This window comes from Anas platyrhynchos, chromosome 13, assembly GCF_047663525.1.
Source record: "Anas platyrhynchos isolate ZD024472 breed Pekin duck chromosome 13, IASCAAS_PekinDuck_T2T, whole genome shotgun sequence".
In the NCBI taxonomy this organism is placed as follows: Eukaryota; Metazoa; Chordata; class Aves; order Anseriformes; family Anatidae; genus Anas; species Anas platyrhynchos.
In genome coordinates, this window is record NC_092599.1 from 9,306,063 (window position 1) to 9,318,706 (window position 12,644).

The 12,644-nt window shown below is 39.6% G+C and overlaps 1 protein-coding gene across 10 annotated transcripts in view; it reads right to left on the minus strand.

The window, feature by feature from the left end:
• The window catches only part of PXK (PX domain containing serine/threonine kinase like), a 36,651-nt gene that overhangs the window by 1,655 nt on the left and 22,352 nt on the right, over positions 1 to 12,644 (minus strand). For 2 of the 10 annotated variants that reach the window (XM_072044215.1, XM_072044223.1), the window contains 7 exons: positions 11,695 to 11,812; positions 11,177 to 11,255; positions 8,963 to 9,011; positions 8,295 to 8,372; positions 7,789 to 7,875; positions 7,183 to 7,252; positions 6,150 to 6,212 (listed from right to left, as the gene is read on the minus strand). In XM_072044215.1, coding sequence (XP_071900316.1) covers positions 6,150 to 6,212; positions 7,183 to 7,252; positions 7,789 to 7,875; positions 8,295 to 8,372; positions 8,963 to 9,011; positions 11,177 to 11,255; positions 11,695 to 11,812 — 544 coding nt within the window. Of the gene's footprint in view, positions 1 to 2,444; positions 2,529 to 2,798; positions 2,834 to 6,149; positions 6,213 to 6,275; positions 6,566 to 7,182; positions 7,253 to 7,788; positions 7,876 to 8,294; positions 8,373 to 8,962; positions 9,012 to 11,176; positions 11,256 to 11,694; positions 11,813 to 12,644 lie in introns of those variants that run through there. The other 8 variants (XM_072044221.1, XM_072044220.1, XM_072044222.1 and 5 more) reach the window with 8 other exon arrangements.

The window sequence follows — 12,644 nt, forward strand, 5'->3', positions numbered from 1 at the left end:
AACAAGCAAACGCCTGTTTCAGAGGCCGAATGAATCACAACAATCTGCCACTCACACCACTTGCCTTCCGCCTGTACCCCCACCTTGCAGTCTGGCCCTTGCTTTTCACCCCAGTCACATCCCTCTCGCATTGTCTCATTGTGCTTCAGGCTCCGTGTCCTGACAACTTGCAGGGAGAGGGCTGGGAAGCCAGAGACCAGAGCTGTGCATGCAGGCATCTAACCCAGCAGTGAGGATCCTGGCAGCTCAGATCCCAGCAGATGGCCTGACTTGCCCCAAGCTGCTCTCCTGAACACCCTGCTCTTGTGCAACTCAGCTGCTGCACATTACACCATAATTTCTACACAAGTAATCAAAGATAAATGGCAGGAGTAAGAGCAAAGGGCGGAGGTGACCCTGTGCTGTTCCACAAGACAACCACGTGAAGGTGGCATTGGTAGCACATCCCAAGCTGGATGGGGAATGATGGGCCTGTCCTCTCTTATGTTCTGGAATGAGGAGGGGTATAAGGGTTAAGATTTAGGATTATTGAATGATGAACTTTAACTCCATTGTCTAGTTCATGAATTACTCCAAAATATGGCTAGAGAGACAAACAACATCTATAGCCCAACACTTGGTTTTGGTAACTAACCTACAACGAGGAATAGATTGGTAAGCAGCAAGAACTATGATACTTTTGGACAAAAGAGCAAACAACGTGAGGCCAAACAAGAGATTACGGTTTCTGAAGTAGGAATACTTGCTATGAAGTAAATAAATACCAAGAAGTTACTGGAAATTGTGTGACATAGATTCAAGAAGTATTCAAAGGATAAAGCTCAGCCACACAAAGCAAAAAAAGGTGTCAAGATGCTCTCTGGGCTCTGCTTCCTTCTCAGTTTCTAACTAATGCTTTCTCTCAGACTAACAGGCAATAGCAAGGAAAAAAAAAAAGCTGCTGTAAGAAAATAAAGTATTTGTATTAGATGAAAGTCATAACTCAAAGCTCCTTCATTTTCAATTTGTACCAGTCTTTGAGACTTTTACCATATGGTACCAAGCTCCAAATAAAGAGTATTTACACAAAGCATTCTATTTTGCCAATGAACATTAATACATGCTATGATTATAGCACTTCAGACTCACAGAAGAAATTCTCATTGGCACGAAAACCCTTCTCTGTGACAAGAAAACAGAAGTCTGTATTGGGCTCTTGTTTTCACACTCCTCCCTTTCAGAAGTAGCATTCAGGTCTTAGCAGAAATACCAGGGATCAAGTAGAACAATTTAACATGCCCGTTGCATGTGGATCAACTACTCTCTTAAGTAATCAGAGCATTGCACAATGTTAGCATGAACTGAAACAGCAAACTGCATATTGATGCCTTGAGGTCATCTAAATATCCAAACCTGTGTTTTTACAGTAGCCAAAGATATAATTTGTTATTAGAAACACTGGAAAATCATCCCCTAGGCTAGAGTCCTGTTTCTCATGTCTCTGTATACACACTGACTGTAGAGCACAGTAACGCAAAACTTGACAATTTGCCACAAGAACAAGACCAAGAGCAGTTGAAGTAATCACTTTCGAGGTTAAAGTGGTCAGAGCAGAACAACACAAAGGTCTGGCGTCCCAAATGATCTTAAAGGTGTTTTCCAACCTAAACTATTCTATGAAAGAGATGCAAGAGTTGTAGAGAACAAAGACCAGATTTTTAGCTTAACAGCAAGATGAGATCGAAGAGGTTATGCAAGTGGTTGTACAAGACACAATAGGGAACGATCATGAGAACAGTGGCAAGGACTTGGTGTGGAATACAAACAGTAATGCATTCGGCAAAAGAAGGTACCTATTTGACAATGGGCAAAAAGCCACTATATAAGAATTAGGCCAAGTTTCCATGTGCTGCCTTCAGATTTTGGTCTGGTTATTTCAAAACGGTGTCATAAAGGACACAGAAGTAGGGGGAGAGGCCACCTTCCTGCAAGTGTGTTAAGTTCCTCAGGACTAAATATTACTGAAATTGTGCTGCCAACATCACACAGTTAAAAGAAACTCTTAGGAGATCTTATCTCTGCCTTAAAATATAAATACACACAGGTTTTAAGATAGTATCTGACTAGGTGTGACCATTACATATTGAACCTGTTATTTAAAAGCTTGATTCTGAAAATCCTTCAAATCTATTCATTTCAATTAGTCACGCAGTCCTTCCCTTCTGGACATGAGTGGTGCAAAAGAAATCTTAGCTCACTCCAGTGTATTTGTACACAGCTACATCTACTAAAAAATTGTTCTACCCAACAATGAAGTATTTTCCCATATTTACCAGGAAAAATATTTCAGACAAGTGCTCAATTATCCCTAGACCTTTCCAATGCATATGCTGGAAGGAGTTGCCTGCAAACACACATTTACTCATTTACAGTTATAACAATAAAACACTCAAACAAGAACTTACCAAGGGTTTTTTTACAGGGACATTTTTGTTAAGAGAGTGTGTTAAAAGGAATAGGAAGTAAATCAGATGCAGTAAACTTGATGCCTGAATTGAAACAAAAACTTAATTATGAATTTAAAGTGACAGTAATTGTGCAAATAGCATTAAAAATTTGCTGAGAGAATGGGATGCAAACAAAGAACATCATTTTAGTGATAGTTTTTAAAGATGCTGTATTTCATTAAAATAATCCATAAGAATGTTCAGATCTTTTTCTTCTATTCCCTCCCAATACTAAGCAAGTTTAAGATTTGCATTCAACTTTCCCATACAGAAACAGAGCATCTTTAAAGAGATAAATCAGCATTAGCTTACTTTTCCGAAAATTCACGTTCAAAATGATGCATGCTCTATTGAAGACAGCAGAGAAAGAGAGAGGACACAAGTTAATCATCCGGATCTCGTGTCAAAGTAAGAAAAACAGATAGCGTTAGCTGAAAATTTAGTACAAAAATCAATACATTCTCATTCACTGAAAAACGTGGGGATAGCAGATTGATTTTTTCATATTACATATTCAATGCTGTGAATTCTGAACAATGAACCACCATTTTCCATGCTGCAAGGATTATTATACCTGATGTACAAATGCAACACACATACTTTCAATTGCACATGCTGTAATTCAAGCTTTACAGTATTAAAGTGCATTGAGAGGTATTTAGCAAGAAATCTGCAGGAATATTAGCCACAGAAGATGAAATTCATTCAGCTCGTGGAACACGTCCTGTCACATTAACACCCGAATTTACACTTATGCTACATGGATCAGACACTCAAGAACAGTGCTTGCTAAAGCATTAAAATGGTCTTATAGACAGCTGAAGAGCAGAAAAGATGCACCACATGGCTCTTTAGGAAACATTCAGAACAACTGGCACAGAAAAAGCTAAAGTACAGTACAACTCTCGCACTTTATTCTCGCAGGGCAGCAATCCTATTTATTGATATCATTCTGAAGGGGTTGGCCAAAATGGCACCCTCCAAACTTCTACCACAGAGAGCTTTCTGGAATTTTATGGGCTTACTGGATTTGGAGAAAACATAGTGAAGTTTTAAATAACCCACACCACAGTGTTCTACATCCCTTCTGATCCTAGCCACAAAGAACAATAACAGACATTCAAAGAAGCAAAGTAGATAAAAGTGTGCAAGTAGGGGGGAAAATATAAATCAAACATTCAAGAGAGAATGTCAGAAACACAGAAGTTACATTAGGCTCATTGATCTAAATGTATTTCAAAATGGTAGTTATCCAGGTAACTGCAACAAAACTGACCCAAAACAAGTGAGAAACTAATCAGCGAGAAACTCCCATGGGAATCCAGGTCTCTACTAGACACCCCTCCCCTCAGAGCAGGTTACATTCAATCCTACAGCCGCAGCCATCGTAGCTGCACTCATTTTCATTCCTGGTACATTTTGCATTGACTACACCAAGCGCTCCACTGCAAGCAAAGTCTCACACTTTGTTCAGAGAGGAAGCATATCGCAACGTGCAAGAAACCCCCTGAATGAGGTTCCTTCCCCAGGGCATAGCAGCCTGGTCAGTGTTTCTGGCTCTGTACATACCCACAAACCACATTGACGAGGATGGGAACAGGCCACAAGGACAGAAGCTTCTGTTGGATACCCTTTTCCCTATCAGCCTTCTTTTTGGTTTGGCACTGTATCAGCAAGATGCTTTAACATGCCATGATACTAACACACCACAACCAAACCAGAAAGACAGACTGAAAACCTCATTCGCCTTTTGAGGGTCATCTCACCACACTGACATCCACAAGCAATTTTGGTTTAGAGGTAAATATCCTTAGTAAACCAAAGGGAACAGGGAAAAAGAGAGAGAGGCTACAGATGCATCAACTGTCACAAAAAAAAAAAAAAAAAAAAGTCCTACCATGGGGCCAGTGAGTTTTGCAACAGGTCATGAACAGCACAGTTGCACAGAATAGCTACAAGGACAACATTGCTGGTGAAAAATCAAACATACTATCCTTCTCTTGGAGCTAGTATCTGAAGTTTCTTCAATAAATTCTACTTACGAAAGCATTCCTGAGATGGTGACCCTTGCCTTCATGCCAACTCAAATGCATCAACACCATCAGCCCACCAAAGCACTCCCAGATTTGAATGCAGGTCAGGCACTGTGCACCATGTCAGACATGGGGCAGATCACTAAAAGTCTCCACATGTACACTGCCAGCAGGATGACCAACACTGTGACGGGGTGGGAACATCAAAGCCAATTTTTTGGGCCAAAACATGAGCTGTTTTTAGCCATCTGAGCCATGTCTACACACAAACCTGCACCATATGCTCAGAACTTGAAAGAGCTTGCAGTCAAGTTCCAACACACATTAAAACCAAAATGCAAGTAAAAGGTAGTCTGATTTCAGAAAGAAAAATAATGTTTTCTAAATCCCCTTTTGAAGGCATGGGATTTTCTTCTGCGTTCTCAGCCACTTCCTATTTAAAGCATACAGAACGTGAAATAAACCCTCCAGCTAGGAGTCAATGCATCCAGAGAACAGAGCTGTTATTGTGCAACACAACAACTGTAATTAACTTGTTTAGAGTAACTGGAAGAAGTTAGTTCAGAAAACATACACTTCAACGTGCTCCCAACTTGAAGGAGAAGTGACTAATTTGAATTTCAGCACAAATGATTTGAAACTCAAACTCACAAGCTGCAGCATCCTTTGAAAGACCACCCACAGCAAACAAATTTGATTTCCTCACTTTGGTTAACAAGTTGTACTCTACAGAAAGCTCCTGTGAGTAGGAATTGTATGGCACGAGTTGTCATAACAGACATTACAGACAGCTTCCCTTCCAGATATATTCTCCATTAACATCTTTTGCTGTTAATGTTTGCCAGTGCTGCTTTTCTAGCCTTTCTGACTGAAGCCTGTCCACTGTAGCTCAATATTCAGATTTGCAATCAAACTTTCACAAGTATTTCTATTTCTGGCGATGCCCACTCAAGTAGATTCTGCACCACATCCCACCACCTGTCCTAAACATTAGCAAAACTGTCTGCACAGCTACCTAGCAAATTGGAAGAGGCAACTGGCTAAAAATGAAGTGTTTATTTTTGACCCAAATCTGTTTCTGATTTGTTTCTCTGCATAAGCTGCTCTACTGGTGTCACCACTGGGCTAGCAGAGAAGAGATTTATGCAGCCTAAGCTACCCAATTTGTCAGACACAAAACCTCTGAAATTACAACACAGCAATACAGGTGTAAACAAACAGTACACAAAAACAAGGGATCAGCAAACAGTATTTCAGAGTCCCCTGGCCATTAACATCAGAACAAATGGATATTGCAACATGAAAGCCAGAAAATGTCTGGAAGGTAGCAATACTCATAGGACTAGACTAATAGAGACTTTGAAACAAACACTTATGCTCTATGGGTAAATCAGGTATACCACAAGAAAAGGTTATTAAACAAAAAGAAACTGTATTAAGTTCTCTATGGCCCTCAAAAGCGAGCAAATACCCACGCTCAGGCTGATACAAGATAAATGCCATCTTTTGTGTTCCATCCTTGAAGACCATCATCCCTTAATCATCTTTGGAAATAATACAGTTAGGGAGGTTTAAAAAAAAAAAAACACACAAAGAAAAAGACAGACACTGTAATGACTCTTGAGCTTACCTGCTGTAGAGGGTGGCGTGGGGGATGATGGAGATGTTAATGGGGAACTCGCCCCAGAGCCTGCTAAATAAAACAACAGTCTAGTAACTAAAGCTGTGATACAAAATTCAACAGTCAGACAAGACAGATTGTTGAAAACAGGCCAACTTTATTGACTGATGATTCAACCCTGCTTCCACTGAAAACTTGGGAAAAGTTCCCATTCATACGGATATTGTCATTCCGACCCAATCTGAACAGAGAGGCTTTATGGCACATAGTAGGAGAGGAGGTCCAAACACATTAGAAGCACATTCAACAGCACTCCTCAATGGGAAACCCTTCTTTTCTGTTGCTTAGGCTGTTGGATTTCAGCGTCCAAATTCTGTTTTCCTTAAGAGTTGTGCCACTGCATGGATGGCACCCCACTTCTCCTTCTAAGAGATGATTTTTAGTCAGTTGCTGTACTCCACAAGTTATTCTGACAATTCCACAGTAGGCTGCTTTCGGACACATTTTAAGCATGCAAGATAACTGTCAAACTTTTCATTAGTACACACCATTCCTTTTAACTATAGGACCTGTCAAATGCTTTGTTGTTTTAGAAATTGACACCGAAGCAGCAATTGAAAAGATATTTTTTTCATTCATCTTAATACCTTACTGAAGAATACAGATCACCCTGGAGTTTCTCTCCGAAGGCTGCATCATTGAATGGCCCAAATCATGGTATTATTATGCCACTCAAATGTCAAACAGATTGAAGAAACTGATTTTATTTTATTTAATTTATTTATTTATTTTTAGGAATGGAGCACAGAAGAGAGGACAGAGTGTTTTATATTAGGTAGCTGAAAAATCTCAAACTGATGGCATTTTTAAGCCCTCAATTTATATATTATTAAATACTCAAAACAGTGCTATCAGGCTTGGTAGTCCAACATTACCATGTAAACTGATGGTGACCCTGGACCTTTTTTAGACAGAAAATTACAGTAACAACAAAAAAAATCATCATAGCTGTGTAGAAGCAAACTCTTTTCTCTGTAGTTACCTGAGTTATTTGAGTTGCTGTATTTTGCTGAGTGTTCTTCCCCACTTTCATAGGCAGAGCGTTTTGACTTCTTTAAACAAAGCAAAAGAAACAGAAGGAGTAAATGAATAACCTCTTTCCTTGATGAGGACTGAGCTGACACAGAGATTTGTAACAGCCATCTGCTGTATCACACAAGGTTTATCAATGCCCAATACTGTTCTCCCTGCATCCAACATGTGGCTCAAATACCTCCAGGCAAGCAAAAAGGACAACTTCAGTACCCTCTGACAGCAAGGGAAATGCAGAAAGCTGACCCACCAAAAAGGATCAGAAACACAGCGTGCTATAGAATAAAAAACTGCTCCAAGACCTTCACTGGGCAGCAAGCAGCAGCAGCACAGGCTGTTATCTGTGTATTAGGTATTAACTAAGCCTGTTTTCATTAAGTAACCTTAAACAGGTTAAACCAATATACAAGTCGGCTACCATTTAGGAAAAGTTATCACTTCAAATAAGGAGGTAGTACAGAGAAGCATGAAACAGAATCCAGCAGCACACCTGTGGTTGTTCATGCCACACATTCAGTAATTTTCTGTGTGAGAAACCTATTTAAAGACTGATTACCTTTCTTGCTAAGATCTTCCTTTTCTTTTTTTCTTCTTCAGAGCCATGATGAGACTGCGCTCTTGTCAGTCTTCTGTGCTGGTGAATCTTCAAAATTAAGGGAAAATAAAAAAAAGACAATGTTAAAATCTCAAATATTGTCAGGCAAGGCATATGCTTGGCATGCAAGAAAAGAACACTGTAGTCACTTTGCACATTTAGTTTTCTTTTAAAATTTTTAACTCTAATCTTTACTGTTGCTGGTAGATTATGGAGCCTCACACTGCAGTTAAAATGATCCTTTAACTTAGGAGTCACTGTGAAGCTGCACCACTTGAAACAGTCTAACGCCATACATTCATCAGCTGTTCTACAGCTCCTCAATACTGTATTTTTTGGGAAAGCAAATATGGTGATGAAAACCTTTATTGCTCAAAATCACTGAGTAAAAGGTCACTTTCCCCATTTAAACATGTTAAGAGGAAACAATGTCTGTAGGAAATACAGTAAAGAAATGCAGTAGTTACCAATTTCTGTTCTTCTGTTAATCTTTTTTCTATGCATTCCTTGGACATTTTCAATGCCTCTTTTAGCTTAGTAGGAACCTAATACAGAATGGGGAAAAAATAGCACAAAATGTGATAAAGGAAAATACAACTTCACAGCTCAAAACTCACCATTCATCTGACCATGTTGCCTGTCTAAAGCCAGGAACAGCTAATTACTTTGGTACCCTAGTCACATCCCCAAAATGCCATAAGGCCGACCACCACAAGACACACAGCACATGCCTGCTTCGGGGCAGTTCCCTGATAGGGGCAAGAAGCAGCTCCCTGAAAGTCCCAGCACTGCAGCTGGCTACAACGTGCCAGTGATCTAACCTAGCAAAATCAGATTCCACAGCCCTTAGCAATTTCAGCAAAACGAGGCTGCTAAGTAGGGCACCATGATTAATCATGCAAATTAGCTCCAATACAAGAGCTACACTTCAATCACTCATGGGTCACACTGTGCCCTCTTTGAAGAGTTGATATAATTTTCTTGGGTATGATTCAGCAAAGGAATCCAAATACCAATGGGAATCACCATAAAGCCAGGTAAAGCCAGCTGTCCTCTACCCTATTTGTTAATTGATGCATAGCTACCCACAACTTGGTGCTTCCACAAACATCAGCAAATCAACGTTCAACTTTACCTTAAACTGTGGTTTCTCAGAGCTTGTTAGCAGGACATCACTGAATAATCTGTGAGTGGGTGCAAAAAAGAAAAAGAAAGGAACATTATTCCCAAGAGACAGGCAGAACCAGAGGGAATACTACTGATACTGTTCACCTAACACTCCCTCTGTTCACCTAACTCCCTCTTTCCTCTTCTCAGTTCTCTTCCCTACCTCACTGTTTTTTTCCCCCCACAGACGATGTACTGCTTTTTATTTTCCAAGCCCTGCTTATAATTAGCAGCATCGAGCCCTCAGAACATAGCCACTACTGACAGCAGAATTAGCAAGACTCTAGGATGTATTTTGAAAGCTGAAAGAATGGCTGTAATTATCAAAGGCAGACAAGGACTTCCCAAAACAAATGATTTTTCCTTGTAAGTACATTGATTCCTTAATAACAGAAGATTGACAGGGACCTTAATAAATTTCACCTAAGAAATCATTGATCTGTTCAGGTGCACTCTTAGCACAACTGTTACTTTAGCATTAACAAGAACCACGTAAAAGATCAATGAGCAAACATTTCAAAATATCTGCATTCTTGTCCATACTCCAGCAAAGGTAATTAAAGCAACTATCCTAACAGTTTCACTTGCCTCCATCAGCAAGACTATAAATGATTATTACTTTTCCATCCAAAACAAAGACACTAGAGGGCAATGTTAGTCTGAAAATCAACTACTTAGTCCATTTCAAGGTACTTTGTTCTGGAGAACATACTAGAAAACTGTCCCAGAAAGAGATCACCAAGCCTGGCTCCCAAATAAGCATTTCAGAGATTTCTGTTGACGTTCACTATGGAAAGTTATCACAGTTCTATACTAGAGAAAACAAAATTAAATATAGAATCAAGACTGTAAGATCAGTAGTCCATGAAAAAATCAGAAATAACTCAAATTAAAACAAGGCTAAAGAAAAAATAAAGCTCACCTTTGTTTACAGGGCAATTTTCTGCCCCTTTCTGATTACATATCCTTGCAAAATTAAAGTAAACTCATAGTTTATTTGGAATAGCTTAACAAATATTTAAGTTATATTCATCACATTACACATTATGAAAAACACTTTTGTAAAGAGTATGGCTGTGAAGGGAATGTAGTACATATCCTACACAGCAGATAGAGCCAGGTACAGATTGTTTGTTCAACATCTAACACTTGGATATTTCTGTAGTCACAGTTTTCTTCCAGAATTTCTCCATACATTCTTCTCTCTACCTCCTGCTTCCTTCAAGAGCAGAGGAAGGGAGGAATAGAAGGAATAGAAGGCTGGGACACGACTGCAGGGACCCGTCCCAACCAGGAAATATGACTCTTGGAGCATGCTCTAAACATCCTGCAATCCGTACGCTGTGAGATCAGACCCAGATTTAGATATGGGCAATCTGTCATTTATGAGGTCACGATTCTGGCACCCCATACTATCAAAAAGCGAGCCCACCAGGAACTGTGATTCTGTGCTCAGCACGCTGATGACACGTCACAGCGCAGGGCCTGCAGACAACTTCCCCAGTACTGCTGTCTCCTAGCTGCAGGACGGGTGGCACTGCAGACAGGTACAGTCTCCTGCTCAGTCATGCACTGACACTTGCTGCATCCTATTCTCACTCCGTATCCACTTTTACTACTTCACTACATCACGAGGAGGACAGCCTGGAAGGAAATATTTTCTGTTTATGCTTCACTGAGTCCCTAAGCCAGCCTTGCAAGAAACCAGCCAGAACTTCTGCACAAGGCTTTGACCCAGTCTAAATGTTTCTGCCAAGCAGAGCTAGAGATTTATTTTGCTAAGTCGTAAGTAAACTGATAGCTAAATCTACTGAAGTAGATCTAAAAGGGTCACACAAAAACATTCCTTACACTAAATGCTTTAAATGATCTGTACATGTTCTTAATCGTGCTTGCACTGCTTTAATAGCTCGATCATTTGAAACCACAGCACCATGCTAAGTAAAATGCACTCGTAACAGCTCCAGCACCCCAAAAGACAGAAATTTTAAATGAGCTCCTATCATATTCAAAAGCAATGGGACCATGAAGTCCATCAGTTTTAAACCCTCACTTGGGATACACTACACATCCCTCAGAATGAGGAACAAATCTTCCAGATAAGGAACGAGCAAAAAGATTCTTCCTCCTTAAATAATTAAAAATATTACTATGAGCATGGAACAAGTACATTAACACTTACGGCATCTGTAAGAGCCGTGAAACAGTTGGCATGCCATTCTTCATAGCTTCACAGGTCAGAATGGATTCCAACACAGACACTACCAAAGAAAAAAATAAGTACGGACACATTTTTGCGCTACAGAATAGCAAACAAATTATAATGAAAGCCTGGCACTTCTGTGTTATGCTCCCCCACGTATTCCATCAACTAAGCGGTGATGAAGCTTTATGACACATGTTTTTTATTATAGTATTATTGTTACACACACAAACTTTTCAAGAATGTTAGACATGAGGCCAGGGGATCCAGACATCTAATCACTACACACTGTTTTATCACTCATAAAAAAGTTTAAAAAAAACATTTATATGCTACATATTTGAGGAAGAACACATTTGCTATATTTTAAAATTGCTAAATAATTTCCTGTTACAGGCTACTAAAGTCTTAGGCTCCTATTTCACAACATTTCAGCTTCAGTAAAAGGTAAGGGTAGCCAGGAAGTCAGACTGACATTGTCTTAAACATATACTAACCAACAAACACGGATGGTGCAGGAGGGAAGCTGTCTACTGGAATTGTATCTGGGGGTCTTCCATATGTCATTTCATACAGTAAGTGCCCAAAGCAATGTACATCAATGCTTTCTAAAGTCTGTAGAGGAAAAAAAAAAAATGAAAAACACAACTTGCCAGAACTAATTGGTTTATCCACAACTGGTTTTAAAACATTCGGTAACAATTTTGAGAAAAAAGGTGGCCTTGCATGAAAAGAGGAATCATTAAGTTTCCAACCACTGCCTAACCCTGCACAACTTTTACCTCAAATGAAATCTTACCATCTCAAGCAAAAGAAGTTACTTCTTTCTTTCAGCAAATGATAATGCAAACCAGAGCACATTATTGTCATGTTCCATAAAAATGCGTAAGGAACAATTTCATTTCATACACAGAAGATTAGAGAACCGTACTGATACAAATCACAGCTGAACGCATTTTCCTAGCTACATCAAACGGGAAAGAGTAAGAGTCATGACAATACAACCAGCTGCCACTTTGCTGTCTTTGTATCTACCTCCCTGTAGAAATACATACCAAACAAGGCTAGGAGAGCCTCCTTCACCCCTCCTTGGGCTTGTATAAGCTGTACATATGTGCAGCATAGTTGTGATATTTCTGAAACATGTTTTATAGAGAAGTGGATTCTCTTACTGGAGGAGGCTTAGTGCTTTCATGGCACTAAAAGATTTGGACTAACCATGAACTTTTGATCATTTCTCTTGCTAAACACAGTAAAATTTGTTTAGCAAGGTCAGCAAGCAGCTGTCTCATGATGCTGTATGTAATTTATTACAATACGCATTGCAAGGCAAGGCGCTAGCTAAAAGACTGTATCACTACAACAGGACAAATTAGGTTTAATATTTTGTAGGAAGATAGTATTTTCCTCTATAAACCTGCAGTTAATAGACACCCTTCAGATAAAT